Source organism: Benincasa hispida, chromosome 10, assembly GCF_009727055.1.
Source record: "Benincasa hispida cultivar B227 chromosome 10, ASM972705v1, whole genome shotgun sequence".
Taxonomy (NCBI): Eukaryota; Viridiplantae; Streptophyta; class Magnoliopsida; order Cucurbitales; family Cucurbitaceae; genus Benincasa; species Benincasa hispida.
In genome coordinates this window covers 40,465,708-40,484,179 of record NC_052358.1, presented here as the reverse complement: position 1 = coordinate 40,484,179, position 18,472 = coordinate 40,465,708, and the positions used below count along the sequence as shown (strand labels likewise).

The following is an 18,472-nucleotide window of genomic DNA, read 5'->3' as shown; positions in this document are numbered from 1 at the left end:
TATGAAGTAAAATTTTACTTTTAATTTAAAAAGTGATAGAAATTTTGAAACTTAATTAATTATTGTTCTTTTAATGCTTTTTAATTTATTAACATAAACTAACCCTAAAAACAAAAAGTGAGTATTTAGTGAAAAATCGAGACTAAAGTATAAATCTTGAAACATAGGGACTAAATTGAAGCAAAACTCAAATGTCAAGGATAAAATTGTAGCATTTTGAAACCTAAAAGACTAAATTGAAAACCAAACTCAAAACTTAAAGACTGAATATATAACATTTTCAAATCTAGGAACTAAATAGAAACTAGACCAAAAACCTAAAGATCAAAAAAGTACTTTTGATAAAATTATTAAAATATGTCCATATCATAAGTTGACAGGCTCAAATCAATATAGATAATTCTTCGAAATTAAGAATTAAAATACAGATACATTGACATCTATACTAAGTCAATAACACTAGAGGTTGAATGCAACAATTGATCATCGATCAATTTAAAAGTTCAGAGATGCAATTGTATTGATTTATCAAATATTTTTTTGCAATGGACAATTTATCAAACATCCTCCAAATAACCACCCATATAAAATGTAAACATTTTGGCACCAAAGTTTTTAATTGAAAGATACATTGACATCAATACTATGTCAGTAACACTAGAGGTTGAATGCAACAATTAACTATAGTAGACTAATTAAATGAATAAAAATTGAAAAAGTATAATGGCAACAAATTTATATAGTTCGAGAGGATCATCGATCGATTTAAAAATGATGTAATTGTATTGATTTATCAAACATTTTTTTTGCAAAGGACGATTTATCAAACATCCTCCAAATAACCACCCATATAAAATGTAGACATTTTGGCACCTAAGTATTTAATTGAAAGTTCAAAAAGAACCATCTGGGTTACATCATTATCAATAACACAAATGAATGTAAACAAATCCTTTCAACTACAGCACTGCACTGAATTAGAAAGCAAACTTGAAGGCCAATACAGACTCCTAACTACAAGGTAAAAAGAAAGAACTTAGCACTTCATTACTATTTGAACATATTTCTTTACAGATTCATTTCAAAGCACATTCAACACAAAATCCCTAAAGTACAAAGCAGGAAACAGCAACCAACTTGCATTGCATAAGCTCCCTCATGAACAATGAACACTCATTCCCAATCTTCAAGTTCCTCATTATCTTCCATATTATACCTGCTGAAGTGTTCAACCCTGAACTTCCACTCTCCTTTCACTGGATCGTACGATACGAACTCGGCACCTTGAGCCTCTGTCTTCTTCCTTAGCAACTCCTTGTATTTCTCAACTTTAGGCCCTTCTGTATATTGATGCCCAGTTTGCTTGTCTACGCATTTGATGTTGAGTATTGTTACTTCAGCAGGCTTATTCAGACCTTGCCCACAAGGAGGCTTTTTACTCTCGTCGAGGTAGACAATCACTTCCCGATTGTTGAACTGAACTATGGACTCTAGATCGAGCCTTCGCACATCTGTTTCACCAAAGAATTTGATGCTTCCATAACCATGACGACCCACCACAAAATCTTTAACATGGCGGCAAAACCCAGGTTCGGCCCTTTCTTTGGCAGCTAATTCTTGAATTTTCGGCTCGGTATAATAGTCTGAATGCCGGAGCTTTGGCATTAATGCCTCAATATCTGCCCCATGTTCGTAAACAATGGCCGCCTCACCAGCTCTGTGCCCTGCAAATGTCCTATACAAGTCCTCCTTTGGAGCAGAGTGATCTTCATGGACCCCGTTGGGTTTTTGGTTAACTTTGTTAAGATGGATGTTGTCTTTGCTAGTACCATTCTCAACAACATTTCCTGCCATAAAGAAAACAACAGAAATTATTTAACATAAAAATATTCAACTTCTGCTTTGATGCACACTGCACTTTAATAAAGAAGGCATGATGATACCAATATTTGCCTTGTTCACCACTTCCTTCGAAATATATTATGAGCAAAACCCAATTGTTCACATAACAAAGCTATATACATATGTAATGGAACTTTTTCCTTCATACGTAAAGACGTTACAGAGTCCAATTTTATAAATAGATTCCACCACAAAATATTTCACAAGAACAATAATCTAGAGAAATTGCAATCAGAAGTCAAAAGAAGAAATAAGACCTCGTTCGTTGAGGTGTGCGGAAAGGCAAAATGGAACAGAGAAACTGAAAACATATCAAATTTCAAGGGGGCAAAACTAACCATTGGTATCCTTCAATTTGTTGACAGCCGAGGAAGTATGTTCAGCAATCTTCCCTAGTAAAAATTAAGATTTGCTAGTCAGCAATGTCATACTAAACTTAAAATCAAATCCCACCACCTCACAGGGCCATGGGACTCCAAGGAAAAGAATTTATATATACCACCATGCTCGGTAACAGATACACCATCACATTGTCTTAAAAGTAAAATACGCTTGAGTCAAAAACTCCTGATGCAAGAAATTAAGGCGTTTCTGGATCTTTTGTATGCAAATGTTAAAGAGAAGAAAATGGGTTTACAAAATCAAGTAACTCATGGCTCCGAATTGGATTAGTTTCTCCTCAACAAATAGGTGCAAAAATATTTAGAAATATTTATATAACTGATACTACAGTAAATATCAACTCTTGGACAAAATATTATTAATAATTTTCAATTAACATCAACTATTAACTTTAAAAAAAAAAAAAAAAAAAGGCTAAATTATAGAAAATACCCCTCAACTTTCAACTCTGTTTCAAAAAGATAAAAAACACCCTTCCCATTAGTTTTTGGACAAAAACCATGAGCATTTTGTTTCAACAAACACACTCCATAACTATCAAAAGTTTCGTTAATACCATTAAACCGTTCAAAAATACTCTTACCATTAGCATATGGATGAAAACCGTTAGTACCTCGTTTTAAAAAAATCCCTAAACTTTCAAAAGTTGCTTTAATACCCTTAACCTTTTAAAGACAACAAAAATATTTTAAAATGCCTTACCATTAGTACATGGATGAAAACCATTTATGTTAGATAGTATAGGATTCGATCTCAACCAATTAGCAATAAAAAGAGTAACTCATCTATCTTAGGAAGAATGTGAGATCCTTTGACTTTTCCAACGTGGGATCCTCAACAATTTATCTATACCCATCATCTTCCTCTTCCATTTCATATCTCTCCTTTGTCACAATCTACAGTTGTCACTTCCCCATTTTTCCTCCTTTTTCACCGGACTATTTCCCCTTTTCCCCTCTCCTTCAATACCCTATGGTCCCTATTACTTCTCTTACTTCCCTTCTTCCAATTCTCAATCTCTAAAACTACCCACTTCAATCCCGATATATAGGTTATCTTATAGTAAAAAGAAAGAAAAAAATTAAATCATCATGAAACCTTAGGACTTAAATGTTTTGACAAAGTTGTACGTTAATACGTTTGGGTTTAAATTTTAATACACAAAAGAGTGACATGTTGAGAAATTGGTTCATAATTTTGAGGACAACAGGTGGGAAGGAAAAGAAAGAAAATTTGTGCATTACTAAATTTGTGGCAATAAAGATTTTGTTGATCCTTTTTGCAATTCAAATTAGTTTCTTCATTTGTTTCTCGGTACTTTCAAATTCTAAACCTGTAACCCAATATAAAAAGCAATGAGAACATACAACTCTATTTTACATTAAATCTCTTGTTACCTGACTTTGGATCGCCAACCAATCAAACCTTTTTTCAAGTGTTATGAACTACAAGAACATAAAAATTGGAAAGCACGGAACAAAAAAGTCATACCATTTTCACGCACTGTGGTGTCCTTTGATGGCAAAGATTTATCTAAATTGGCTTTTGAAGGCCACTGATCCGTGGGACGAATAACCAATGCTCTAGGATTCTCTCTGGGAATAAAAAGAGCATCGGCCTTAGGAGTGCTTGGTGTTTCTTCATCATCGCTGAAAAATGGAACCTGTAAATAATAAGGAGCTATAAGCAGTCTGTAGTTACAAAATTCAAGTGAGGCCGCCATTTTTGTAACCACCCACCACAATAGGAATGTGAGGGAGGAAGGGGAAAAGGAAAAGATTGTGTAATAGAAGACAGTCATACCCTTGGACTGCCATCGTTCTTAGGGTTATATTTTCTCACAGGCAATCTCATCCGTCTGTGAGATAGGTGGCGAGGCGTCAAGAAAGATGATATTCTGACTGGAGCCGCTTTGTCAACAACCTACATTAGCAGTATCAGTTAATGGAGAGAATCAAAAAAAGAGCACCAAACTATATTCTTCTTGCAGATGTTAATGACAAAGACACCAAATTAGAAACCATTTATCTCCCATTCAAACTTCGGTAAATAAAGACAAGTCCGATTTACCGGCATGCTGGAAATTCCATATTGAATAGAAGGTGCTGCTCCTGGTCTACTAATTGACATCTGTGGCATTGCAGGGAGTGTCCCAAATGGATTTGTAGCCGGTGCTGGTTGTACTACGGAGCTTTGGGTGATAGGCCTACAAAGTACATGCATGCAAATTACTGATACATAGCAATTAATATAGAGGCACAAGAGATTGAATGTTTGATAACTACGTGGCCCTAAATTATCTTAATACAGGCCAATTAGTCATTTTTTATTGAAATCAATGGCTTTCATTGAGAAAAAATGAAGGAACATGCGAGCATAAAAAACCCAACCCACAAAACACCACCTAACCCAACCCAACCCACAAAACACCACCCAACCCAACCCAACCCACAAAACACCACCCAACACAACCCAACCCACAAAACACCACCCCCTGTAGAAAAGGGCTCCAAGTATGCAATATGACTCCTATAGAATAATTACAAAAGGTTTTTAAAACTAAAGTCCACTAAGAAACATGAAAGTGGACAAGGGACCAAACTTCACTAGGGTCCTTATCCACCTCTCTAAAATACCTACCATTCCGCTCACCCCACAGGGTCGCGCACACCCCAGCTAACCACAGAAAGCGAGCCTTCTCCCCATGAAGTGGATTGAGGAGGAATTCCTCAATCATAACTAGTGTCCCTCTGATGAACAAAAGAAAAGCCAAAGGTCTAGAGAAAAGACTCAAATAGAACTAACAAACCTGCATTACCAAAGAATATGATATAGATCTTCCTCCGCCGACAAAGGATACAGCACAACAGCCCAACAAAAGGGGTACTTTCTGGTAAGACGATCCATCATTTTCGCACGGCCATGTAAAACTTGCCAAGTAAAGAATTTCACTTTCCTAGAAACCTTAATCCTCCAAAGAACTAAAAGGAACGACTCACCTAAGGGAGAGGAATCCACGATACTATGAAGAAAGGACTTATATGATAACCCCTGCAAAGGATTGGGACATCAGACCCTCGCATCCCTTCTCCCACGTCTAGAAGAGTGACCCTCAAGCAAAGCAAGAAAAGGAGCTACATCAATTGCCTCTCTATCCAAAAGGGGGCGACGAATCCCATACGAAAAGGAACAAAAGCTCCCTGACCACACAAGGAAATCAGCAACAAAGTGATTTTTTAGAGAGAACAAATAAAGAAGTCTAGGATATAAAGCACAAAGAGGTCACTCACCCACCTAGTGATCCTCCCAAAAGTAAGTATCTCTCCCCTCCCCCACCACATAATGAACTAGGTCAACAAAAGACGAGCTCTTTTCAAATATCCTTTCCCAAATTCTGGTGGGTGCCTTTAATCCCCTTAGCTAGCCATTCGAGAGAATTTGGAAAGACATGTCAACGGGTTTTATAGAAGGGCTACCATGTTCGGTGGGGTAGGGGGGAAAGCATGATTGTATTTTAGTTATCATCAATTGCCTTAAGTACACACATTTTTTGGCTTCAAAACATCCGTGCCCAGCTAATACAGTTGCGAACCTCCTTATCAAGAAAATTTGAAGACTTCATGGACATCCATGTTTCACCATCTCCAATCATGATACAATCCTTAGCCATATCTGGAAGGAGACATGTTCACATTTCAAGGACCAATCTTTGTCAAAGTACTTCCCCAACCACTCCTATATGAATGGACAAACTGAGATGGAGAACAAATGCACCAAAACACATCTGCATTGCTTATGTAGCAAACATCCTGGTCGTATTAGGCTGAGCTTTGGTATAACCACCTTCCATATTTCTATTTCAAGCTAGTCGCCCACCCCATCGTCTATTATCACATGGTGAAATCAAAACAACAAACTCAACTCTTGATCAACAATTGATTGAATGTGACATGGACCACAACATTCTCAAGGGTCATCTTTAGTTGGCTCAAGACAAAATGAAAAGGTTTGCATATCAAAATCAAAGAGATGTGGAGTATGCAGTGAGGGACTGGATATTTTTTAACTTTGACTGTATTGTCAAGTATCTCTAGCAAAGTGAAGAGATGAGAAACTAACGCCTAAGTTTTTGGGTCTTATCAGGAGGAAGAATAAATTGGTCTTCAATTAGCTTCAGACACCACCATTACCCGATTTTCCATGTCTTTTAGTTGAGGAAGGCCTTGGGAGCCAACAAGACAGCCCAAACGAGCCCATCTCTGCATACGAATTAATTTGAATGGATTGTTGAGCCCATGGAGAACCTGGCTATCGTTAGAAGCAAAATCTGGCTCCATTGAATTGTTGGTGAGTTGGAAGTACCTACCAGATCATTAGACCACTTGGGAAACACTCAAAAGACTTTCGCTGTCGATTTCTAGATTATAAACTTTGGACAAGGTTTCGTTGACCCTAGGGTAATGTTAGGCCTCCAATTACTATTCAATATACAAGGGGTGAGAAAGGAAATTCACCCCTGATGAGTTAGTTAGATGAATCACAAAGGGGTAGGAACACGAAGATTACGCAGGCAAGGGAATGTTTTGGTAGTCCACATGTTATGGAACAGTAAGATGACATTTTATTCTTTTGGTGTGATCATTGTAAAGAGGGAAAGGGAGAAATTACCAGCCTTCACTAATTGCCTGGGAGATATTTTGTATTGCCTTTGGGCATCTTTTCTCTCTTAATATCAATACATAGTAAGGAATACCTTACACATTATGACATTATGTCTTAACAAAATTAAGAAATGTCATCTTTATTTAATGCAAAAAAAAATAATAGTAATAAAAAAAATCAAATAAGAAAATTAAAACTCAATAAGATGTAAATAACAGAGCAAATAACAAAAAAATGTGTGACACAATAAGACCAAAACTCAACAATATGCAGGAATAGGACTCTTACGATTGTCCAAAGGTACTCTGGCCAAAAATGCTTGAAGTGCCTCCAAAACCACTTGAACCAACTAATGGGAAAAAATAATCAAGTTAGCACATTAAAATAAAAGGTTTGAATGCTCAACAAAATCGTCGATCAATTTTTATGAATCAGCTTACTTGGTTGAGCCTGACCCAAGTTGCTAAAAAAGGAAGTGGGTGCCTGTGCTTGTGCTGGTTGAAAAGGCATAGAGAAAGAGGTCTACAGTATGAACAAGATTACAAGCCAGTTAGTATAAAAACTACAAGTAACCAACTACAACATTCAAGTTACTAGTGTTAAATGGAATTGAAGCACTACTCATAAGAAGGGAAAAAAAACATCTAGGGGTGTTTGGCTATCAACTTAAGTTGAGCTGAGTTGAGTTGACAATCTGGCCCACCTACTTCACAACCCAATGTTAAATAACTTCATCCCACTAACTTCAACAGTTTTAACTATTGAAGTCTGTGCTTTGATCAAGAAACTCCATCTTCCTCTCTCTCCATCTTCCTGTCCCTCCCTCCAATGTTTCTAACTCCACTCCACCGCACAGAAAAGAACTTAAAAGGAAAAAAAAAACTTACCAAAATTGGAATTCTGATTCAAATTATAATCAACAAATTGGTGAAATTAAAATCAAAAGATAAGTTAGATAAGTTTCGAATTTGATTCAATTTGAATCCATTTGAATCAAATTGAATTTGGGCATCATAAAATTTTTATCCCAAATCAAATTCAAGGTCTATCTTAGAATTCTATTCCAAATCTAAACCAAATTTTGGACAGAATCTTGAATTTGGGCTTGATCAATTTTTTAACCCAAATCAAATTCCAGTCCATCTAAGAATTCTATACCAAATCTAGACCAAATTCTGGATAGATTCCAACATTTACCTTGAATTAAATTTAGACATATTCCAAACTTGATCCCAAATATTTTTTAAAATGTAAAATTCAAATTCAAGACCTAGAGTTGATCTCAAATTTTAAAAATTTGTTTCATTCATATCAATCCCATACCAAATTTGAGTGAAATTGAAAAAGGTACAACAAAAATAATGTAAAAAAGTGGAAACCAAATTTGTTTCTATAGAAAAATTTGATTGAAATAGCTCTAGTTGTACAATATACATTAAAAAAAAGTCCAATTTCAAAGCTCTAGGTTGTTTAACTCCAATACAAACTTTCTAAACTCAAACTAAATAACCGTGCATCCCAAACACTGATTATAGCTAATTCACTCCCAAGACTGAACAGCTACAGACTTAATAACTCAACTAAGCATCCCAAACGCCCTCATGAAAAAAGAAATTAAAAACCAATTTCAAATCGGAGCCAACTCATGAAGTGCATAAAAGAAAGTATATCCAACTTCACCTAACCCAGGGTAAAATCGAGTGAATTACTGAATATACAGTTCCATGATTATACACTTATATTTTACTCTATGAAGCTTTCTTTCCCTCCCTTCACGCACATGGAAGAATTGGTGACATATGATCATACATAAAAGTAATGTGGTCTATTAATCAATAGACAATCGTCTCACCACAAGAAAAGTACAAAGGAATATGGTAAAGTCAAAAGGCTACTTACAGATGTTTGACCAAAACCCATTGGATTGCTTGAAGTTAGGAGTGATGGCGAGCTAGAGAAAAGATTCCCTCCAACCCCAGACGAAGGTTGACTAAACAAGCTGGATTGTGAAAAGGGAGCGCCAAAAGCTGGACCTGTCTGCCCAATTGCAGGTGTTGTGGATTGGAAGAGGGAAGATGATTGAGTATTACCAAAATTTAAGCTGGACGGAAACGTAAGATTTGTTCCTGGAGATGTAGTTGAACTAAAAGCAGATTGTGAGGCAAGGGGTTGAGTGTTAGATGAACTGAATAAGGATGAGCTGCCAAATTGAGAGGTTGTTGACGATAAAAAAGCTGACGTTGATGCTGCTGTAGTTGATGCAAAGGGGTTTGATGAAGAGGAGGGAGCAAATGCTGAAGAATTAAATGAAAACGTCGTCGAAGGTCCAAAAGTACCAAAACCCGAAGGTTTGGGGGCAAATGGATTGGTTGATGTGGCTGTAGAAAAAGGATTTGGACTTGATTGACCAAATGTTGAAGGAGCTAGAGGGTTGGGCTGTGCACTAGAAACACCAAAGCCAGCACCACCAGCAGACTGACCAGCTGGAAGAGGTCCACCTGCAGAACAAACACAAGAATCCAAAATTATCCATAGGAACTAAACTTTGTACATTTTTTAAAACGAATAATTAAAAAAAGGTACCTTTGTCCCCCAATTGATAATCCTCCCATCTCAACTCTTCGTGACTTTTATCTTTGTAGACAGGCATGGCGGATATAGACTCCAACTTTCCAGCTGCTTGAGTACTGCCACTTCCAGCATCTGGCTCAGTTGTTGGTGCATAAGGAGTGACTCTACTGCCACCTCGCTGACCACCAAAACCAGCTTGCCCAAAACCACTGGTCCCAAATGTAGATGTCGACTGTGCTCCTGTATCAAATTCAAAAGAACACATATTCATGCCTAATGAAGCAAAAAATTTTACAACTCCAAAAGAAATTTGAACTGTAATAACTAATAAGATATTTCAGAATGGCTCACCAAAAGGAGAACTCTGGGCACCAAAAGGGGATGTACTAGTACCAAAAGTACTACTACCAAATGCAGAAGTAGACTGTCCAAAAGCTGGAGTGGACCCAAAGCTAAAGGACGGAGTGCTAGAAGCTCCAAAAGCAGGAGCACTTGAAGCCCCAAAAGCAGGAGTACTTGAAGCTCCAAAAGCGGGAGTACTAGAAGCACCAAATCCACCTCCAGATCCAAAAACAGGGGTGCTTAGTGAACCAAATGCATTCCCAGTACTACCAAAGGCAGGTGTGCTTGTTGAGCCAAAGGCAGGACTGCTTGTAGCGCCAAACGCTGGGGTGCTTGCGGCACCAAATGCTGGGGTGCTTGTGGCGCCAAATGCAGGGGTGCTCGCGGCACCAAAGGCAGGGTTGCTTGTGGTACCAAAGGCAGGGGTGCTAGTAGCTCCAAATGCAGACTGGCTAGGCGCACCAAAAGGTGATGGAGAACCAAAGACATTGCTTCCAAATGCTGGCTGAGATTGCTGGTTTGTACTTCCAAATGGATTTGTTTGAGTAGGAGTAGATCCAAAGCCTCCAAACAAGGGCTTCTGCCCAAAAATGGAAGAACCTGCCAGAAAGGAAAGCATCAGATTTAAATCCACGTAATAAATGAAATATAAGGGATAAAAATATGTTTCAAATTTTCCTAGTCGTAATCTGTGCTCTGAATCGAATGACAATCAATAAAGTAATGACAGTGAGGAAATATACAGTAGCTTCATCAAAAGGAATGTGCAAATAAGTATTTAAAAAATCTTAAATAAAAGAGATGCGGCATTTTCAAACAAAATAACACTGGAAAAGTTAATCCTTCGCCAAAGGAAGATAACAAATACATCCATATAAGCGGAAAAAAAGGCAACCATTCCAATAACCACAATTCATAATCCCATGAGAAAACTTTGAAAATCCATTTACTGATTACTCTGGAGTTACTTGACTTTCATGTTACTTTTTATACTTTTTATTTTTATTCTAAAATATCAAACCCATTCATTTGGTCCTTTATGAATGAATATGTCTAGACATTGACAGAAATATGTTCACAGAAACCAGAATCACATAAACTCTCTAATGTTTCACGGAAGAAATGGTCAACTAAAAATCAAATAAAGATTTGAGAATTGCGCTTGCAGGTAAATGATGGTTTAAGAACACATGGAAAATCTCTCGTAGGAAGAACCAAAAAAATGCATGCACAAATCTAGCACACATATTCATAATCCCATGAGAAAACTTTGAAAATCCATTTACTAATTACTCTGAGTTACTTGACTTTCATGTTATTTTTTATTATTATTTTTTTTTTTTATTCTAAAATATCCAACCCATTCATTTGGTCCTTTATGAATGAATGTCTACACATTGACAGAAATATGTTCACAGAAACCAGAATCACATAAACTCTCTAATGTTCACGGAAGAAATGGTCAACTAAAATTAAAATATAGATTTGAGAATTGCACTTGCAGGTAAATGATGGTTTAAGAACACATGGAAAATCTCTCGTAGCTGAAAAACCAAAAAAAATGCATGCACAAATCTAGCACCTATTATGTACTCTATGTACAAGACACTAGTATTGCTGAAACTCTTAGGAGACGTGAATAAGTGATTATCAGAAGACAAAAGTTAATCAGTTAATGAGACATACCTCCAAATGATGAAGATGATGAACTACCGAAAGCAGGAGTTGATGATGATCCAAAAGTAGACAAAGTAGATCCAAAAGCTGGTGATGATGAACCACCAAACGTTGTGGTGGAAGGAAAGGGAGAAGAAGATTGGGCTGCCCCAAACACTCCCGTTGATGTACCACCAAATACTGTATTTCCTGTCTGTGAGCCAAATGGGGATGTACTGCCGAAGGGTTTCGGTGCAAAAGGATTATTACTTGCGTTGGCAGTCTGCCCAAAGACTGGTTGAGATGCAAATGGGCTAGTAGATGGTTGCCCAAAAGCTGTGTAAAGAATCAAGCCCAACAATTGACATAAAAAAAAACCCAACCCACTTAGTACAAGAACATAGAATCTCAATCAGTAAAAAAGCTGAAGAAAGTTCAAAGATAAAAGAAGTTGAAAGCAAGACATGCAAAATTTATTAAGTACGCATTCACAAAGTGAAAAGGATTTCACAATTTAAGTCATGACTCGTGATTCCACATACAAATGTAAATTCAAAAACACTGGAAAGCAAGAAAACAAGCAGGAAGTCTATGATATTTAAGATGTACACATACCTAACCACAGGCGCACAGAAGAAAACTGAGAAACCAGAAGTCAAGATAACAAAATCCCATAGTATAACACTACAATCTACATGCCATACTTCCAGGAGAGGTGCAATATCATTATGAAACAAAATATAAAGTTCCATCACTTTTAGAATTTAAAGGAGATAAACCATGCATTTAGCCTACTTCTACCAAAAAATTCCCACTTGATTACCTTCCTACATGATCTTACCAAACTTAAAAAATGAGATATAGAGGAGGATCCACAGCTCAGCAAACAAAGTGCAATTAGGATAACAAACTTATGAAAATAAATACTTACGGTTGGGAGAACCAAACATCGTTCCCTATCTATCCCCAGCTGCAACTGAGTAAAGTTATCAACTATTCTCGAACTGCAAAGAAACAGAACCCAAATCAATCATTCATGGAGCACACAACATAAAACAAAAGTTTCCACAACCACCAGCATTGAATCACAAAAAGCATATTGTTACCAAGAAGGAAGAAAGAAAATTAATTTTCATTAAAGCACACCAAAAAATTAGTAGAACAAAAATCAAATATCAAAGCAGGTAAAATAAAAACACGTGCATAATCGGAAACACGACCCTTGAGAGCATCAAATAATGGAATAAAAAGCAGTTGTTTCTATCAAAACAAAAAACAAACTCAAAACAAGCATAGAGCAACAACCAACAATGGGACATGGGGCATCGCGTAAGTTAAGCAGATTTTCCTATTCCCAAATTGAAATTAACAACAACATCGATTAACAGACATAAAAATCGAGATTAAAAACCACAATGGCACAATCAAATTCATTGCTCCCAAATGAAAAAGCCCTGGTATCAAACCATTCAACCAAGAACCAAAAACCCCAGCTGCCTCCAATAAGGAAACGACAAATTCCAGCATCCAAAACAGCAAAACACGGGGAGCGGAAAACAGGAAAACAATCGAGAAGAAAAATGCGGGAAGATAGGGATTTGGATGAGGAAAAGTGGGCATAGATCTGTATAGGGGAAAGAGAAGCGTACCGTAATCGATTATGTGAACATAAGCAGTGAGGTCGAAGAGGAAAAAGGCCAGAGGCAGATGAAGGAAGAAGAAATAAACGAAACGACGTTATTTATGCGAAGGAAGGGAACGAACCGTGTAGCGTCGAAACTAAGTCCGTACTCGTATTAATTAGCGTTTAAACCAAGTCCCCCTAACACAAATTGCGTACGACGCCGTTTACTAAACCTAATATTGGTTCCTTGTAATTTTACAAAGCACAGACACGGCAGCGAGCTGAGGCGCGGCAGTCAAAGAAATGGGCTGAGTCGTTGAAGACGAAGAAATTTTTAGGGTTGCTGATCCTCTCGATCGTTGATGCTCAGTCGAAGAGTCGGGAAGAAGATGAGCCGAGCAACGTTGAAGAGGAAGAGAAGACAGAAGGATTGAATCGAATAGTAATCAATTTAGGGTTTGTTTTATTTTTTCTCATTTTTATTTTAGTTATTTATCTTGTTTTCCTTTTTGGACTAATGCTAATTAATAATAGCTAATTAAATTGGTTAAATTACGAGAATGTCTCAAATCTATCATTTTTAAGAGACTATTACAATATTATATAAAAATCAAATCCAAAAGACATAACATCTCTACTAATTTGTAGCTATTTAAAAAAAAAAACTAATTTGATACTGCATAAAGTTTAAAAAGATAATTTAATTATAAAATTTTAATACATACAATTTGAATTTATGAATATGAGAGTTTTATTTCTTAAATAAGTCATGAAAAACATTTATAAAAATTTTGGGAGTTGGGTGAGGAAAAATAATAGTCATTTTAATTGAGTATAAAATATATTATGAAAGAATATATAAATTAAACATGTATAAAAAAACAATATAAACTACATGAAAGAATATATAAATTTTGTGATAACTATCAAAATCTATTCCAACTTGCCACACCCCCTCCCATATTATCCTCTTAATCTAAAAGGGCATGTGACGGCAACAGTTACCGACCCTCTCGTCGGCACTTACTGTCTGACTTACATTTAAGACCTGCTTTAGAACCCTAATATGCATTTATGATGATAACAAAATATACAACCCCATAGCTTAACACACTAAACGTACTGAATAGATTAACCGAAACTTAACATTCTTACATCAATAGGATGTTGGGGTTTGTGCCCTAAAGTCTCGTGTCCTGTAATTTGTAAACAATTTTGTAAGAATGTTTTTTATGTATAATATATATGATATTTACTTCACTTTTTGACTTTGCACATTTAGATTTTTTTATTTTACCACAAACCAATAAACTTAGTATCTCTGGTTGTTTTTATGTAACTTAAGCATGTATGTAGTGACATACAAGTGGATCATGTCTTAAGTGACAGCCAAAATGGTATGTAGTATATGGATATAGGAGGAAAACCTTATCCTAGTAACATTATGGATGCGATCCGTTTTGTGGAATAGTTACAAATATTGTGACTTGTCACAGATGGTCTGATCCTGATCATTCGTGTAGGGGACATGCGAGTGGGGGCGTCCTATACGAAGAGTTTGTATAAAACCTGACCTCGAAGTGTTAACGTCTCGTCATATAACTCTGTTCATGATTGAAATTTCACTTCACTAGGATGACCATAGGTAACATGACCTCAATCTTGAGTGAGTTGGGAACTCCTGCCATTGAGGATGGTCCTTTGATTTGCATGGGTGCAAATGGCCAGAGTGCCGACTCAAACCTACCACTTTAGGGATTCGTCTGATTTGGGAGCTGGAAACTCAGCTTCACAAGATGGAGTTCACTCCTTCCTCAAAGCAGGGGTAAGTAGATAGATCACTTTCTTAAGGGCTGATCCCGGGGCTCGAACGATGCGGCGTCATACACCTTCTCATGGCTCGAGAGGTGTTCACACATAGTAGGACTATATTGTATTGTTCATTAGAGGGGTCAATGGTACTTAAGGAGTAAGATGTAACTATAGAGGCAAACGGTAAATTGGCTAGCTATACTTACGAGCATTTGTGAAGGGTCATCGTACTGATGATTGGTTATATCCAATGGACATAGAAATATATCTATGGCAAGAAGAGTTTAACTGTCGATTTTTAATGGAATGTTTGGCAGTTAACGAATGGTGAATATCGTGGCTAAAGAGTTTAGTCAACTATTCACATACCGTTGGAGCTTCGAGCCATAGGTCCATAAGGTCCCCTTGGTAGCTTGGATACAAGTTAAGAGTCCGTTTTTGGGTCAGTTTGAAATATTCAAATTGACAAGAGGGAGTTCGATTATATATAATATAATTGAACTAGTTAATTATATATGATATAATTAACTTTATGTATGAGATACATTAATTTGAAAGAAATTAGATATAAATGTGATTTATATCTGGTGGAGGAAAAATACTATGATTAATATATGATATTTGATTAGATATTTTAATTGGACGGTTAAAAGGGTAATAAGACAGCGTCTCTTCTATTTTCATAACGGATGAGTAAGTTAAAAAATTACTTTGAGACACTTAAATAGCTCACGGTGTGTTAAGCATTGGAGGCGCGAACATTGGGTTGAAGAGTGTCATCGTAGCAAAACCTGTGTCTATACGATCGTGCTTGAACGATCGCTTACCTATACGATAGTGCTAAGCGATCACTTAACAATTACACCCGCGCGCGCTATTTACTAAACGATCGTTTACCTTTTCCTAAGCAATCATTTAGCGCTCGATATTTACTAAACTATCGTATAGACGATCACTTAGTTTTTCCTACACAATCGTTTAGACGATCGCTTACCTTTTCCTACACGATCGTATACTTTACCTAAACGATCAAGCATTTTGTCTATATGATAGACGAGCCTATCTCCCACTTAGTTTATCATTGTATACGATCTCTCTTCCTCCTTCCCTCTACCAAATCCGAACAAAGTCCACCCTTTGGATTCTCACTCCAAGAATACTGAGGACTCTGAGTGGTGGTGTCGTCCCCATTTCCTTCTGTTTGTGTGGAGACTGTTCGAGGTAGACGATTGGGTTTTGCTGAGCAATAGCTTACCGTCTCAGCGAAAGCGAGATTTTCTATGAAGAATAAGTCTTTAACTAGTATGATTGATAATGGGCAGAAATGTACGTTATTACAGCGCAAAGATATAAAACAATGCAGGATTGCGACGGTAAAAATATATGAAATTGCGTCCAAAAGCGTTAAGTTTATAACATTGCGATCGCATGCATCCATCGCATTAAAAACAGTTAACTTATGTATTTTGTGCAGAAAATGCGTTAGCGCAAGGCGGAATTGCGATCCAAAGAAATTAACTTCTGAGCGTATTAAGAGATTGCGATTGTTTGCGTTCGTGAAAATCTGCTCAAGAAGGTGGCCATATAAAGTCGCCGCATCAAGGTGAAAGCTTAATAAATCACAATGGGATAGAAAGCTAATGACGGTCGAGTCCGAATTAAGTTGACAAACCGTTAACGACACTGTAGCAAGTACACTCAACTTTTTGGTGACAATTATTTGGCACATCAGATAGAGAATTAATGACATCCCATCAATATAATCATTCGAGAGAAAAAGTTCTTCACCTTGAAGCTCTATAAATACCGAAGGCCACCTTCATTGAAGAAGTTCGGTTTTTCATTCCAGCTAAGCCATATAGAAGATAGTTGGCCTTTGTTCTTAGTTTCCTTATACTTAGAAGACGGAAGCGAGAGAAGGGAAAAGATGGCAGAAGATCGTCCTGGTCAGCTCGAGAGAGTGTCAGGGAGCGTGGAAAACAAAGAGAGGGGCGACTCTTGCGAGAGCAAGAATATCTTTTTAGCAGAGTAGAGAAGAACAATGTAAAAGCCTTGGGAAGCAAGAAATTACTATCAGACTCTTTATCCTTATTTCACATTGTCGTTTTATACTTTGATTTCATATATAGAATGGAACTTGCATTTCTACATCTGTTCACTCTCTTTACAATACGCATGAGTAACTAAACTTTCGAATGGGTTGAGAAGTACTTAGCTAACATGACCTAGGATCTTCATTGCATGCGATCATCTTGTCTTATGTTGCGTCCATCACCTCTTTAGAGCTACTCGAGAGAGAGTCTAAAGAAAGAACCTAAGACTTGAGAGAGCTAGGTTAGAATCTAGACTCAAGAGAACAAGATTAGATCTACATAAGCAAGGGATAGAGACTTAGAGATAAGCTCTGTTTCCCAACATGCACCGCATGCATCCTAGAGATAGGTTATGGTAGTATGCGGTCGCCTTGTGTATGTGTGTGTCATTCGTCATCGCATAGACAAGAATAGAGGCTTAAACGTAAGTCCTATAGACACCATCACATACATCGCATGCGTTCTAAAGCTAGAAGCCATAGCATTTGCATTGAGAGATGATTTGTTGTTGTATGTATGTAGCATGATCGCATAACATGAACACAATCCTAGGAAGTGTTAGCTAAATCCCTTCTCAACCTGTTCCCCTGCATACTCATCGCATCTTTCGTACTATTAACCCTTTTCTCAACTCCGCTGCATAAACTTTATACTTCAAACACATATCAACCAATGCATTGCTTTATTTGCCACCGCAAAGAGATCTAAAATTACCATCGCATATTGTTTCCTTAGTCCCTGTGTTCGACCCTGGGCTTACCGGACAACTCAGTAAGATTTATACTTGGATCTTGCTGAGAAAACTTGCATGCACAACGCATATTCCACCATCGCATTCTACACCATTATTTCATCGCAATAACAACCTGCATCAATGATCTCTAGATCTCTTATTTATTGTTCCTTTGAGCATGTCAATAATTTAGCATTATGACTGCATATTAGTATGTTCGAGTGTATATGTGGAAATTCTGTCACAATGAATTGAAAAGATCCGCTTCCGCTCGTAAGTACTCTCGAATAAGAGTTCCTTTAATTGGTATTAGAGCTTTCGGTTTCTAATATTCCAATTCATTGCTGCAAAAGAATTGCATTTACATTCTTGGTGGGTGCAACATGTCTACTCTCTGTTTTAATTGTTAATTCGTTTGTGGATGTGTGGATTAATGGAGTTTTCTGGGATGTAACCTCGATTTGTTGAATTCTCAAGTTAATTGTTAAAGCCCTTGCGTTTTTTGGCACAATTAATTGTTATTGAGTCTGTAATTTCAAAGTTAGTTTGAGTCTTGAGTCGTTCATGATGAATTTTGGAGCAAGGTGTTACTGTGCTTCGAGGAAGAAGACGATCATACGTTGGTCGTGTCGTGTAGACGATCGCTGAATATCGGATGCTCGGCTGTCGTTTAAC

At 37.0% G+C, this 18,472-nt stretch overlaps 1 protein-coding gene across 2 annotated transcripts; it reads right to left on the bottom strand.

Moving 5' to 3' along the window:
* Positions 1-864: 864 nt before the first annotated feature.
* On the bottom strand, positions 865-13,619 carry LOC120089487 (nuclear pore complex protein NUP98A). Of its 2 annotated transcripts, none has more exons than XM_039046972.1 (13): positions 13,185-13,619; positions 12,467-12,539; positions 11,566-11,871; positions 9,889-10,479; positions 9,550-9,777; positions 8,866-9,464; positions 7,407-7,488; positions 7,255-7,315; positions 4,375-4,510; positions 4,108-4,227; positions 3,796-3,967; positions 2,241-2,294; positions 865-1,847 (listed from the first exon to the last, which is right to left on the bottom strand). In XM_039046972.1, the coding sequence occupies exons 2-13, from the start codon at positions 12,483-12,485 to the stop codon at positions 1,174-1,176; spliced, it is 3,042 nt and encodes a 1,013-aa protein (XP_038902900.1). In that variant the 5' UTR covers positions 12,486-12,539; positions 13,185-13,619; the 3' UTR covers positions 865-1,173. The 2 variants fall into 2 exon arrangements, with proteins under 2 accessions (XP_038902900.1, XP_038902901.1); XM_039046973.1 differs by having other exon boundaries at positions 13,300-13,619.
* Positions 13,620-18,472: the final 4,853 nt, after the last annotated feature.

Excerpts from the sequence above, each read along its gene's own strand:
- LOC120089487 (XM_039046972.1), bottom strand. Across the intron at positions 4,511-7,254 it reads CAGAGTACCTTTGGACAATC|GCCTATCACCCAAAGCTCCG; the intron begins GTAAGAGTCCTA and ends TGTACTTTGTAG. Across the intron at positions 3,968-4,107 it reads AGAACGATGGCAGTCCAAGG|GTTCCATTTTTCAGCGATGA; the intron begins GTATGACTGTCT and ends TATTATTTACAG.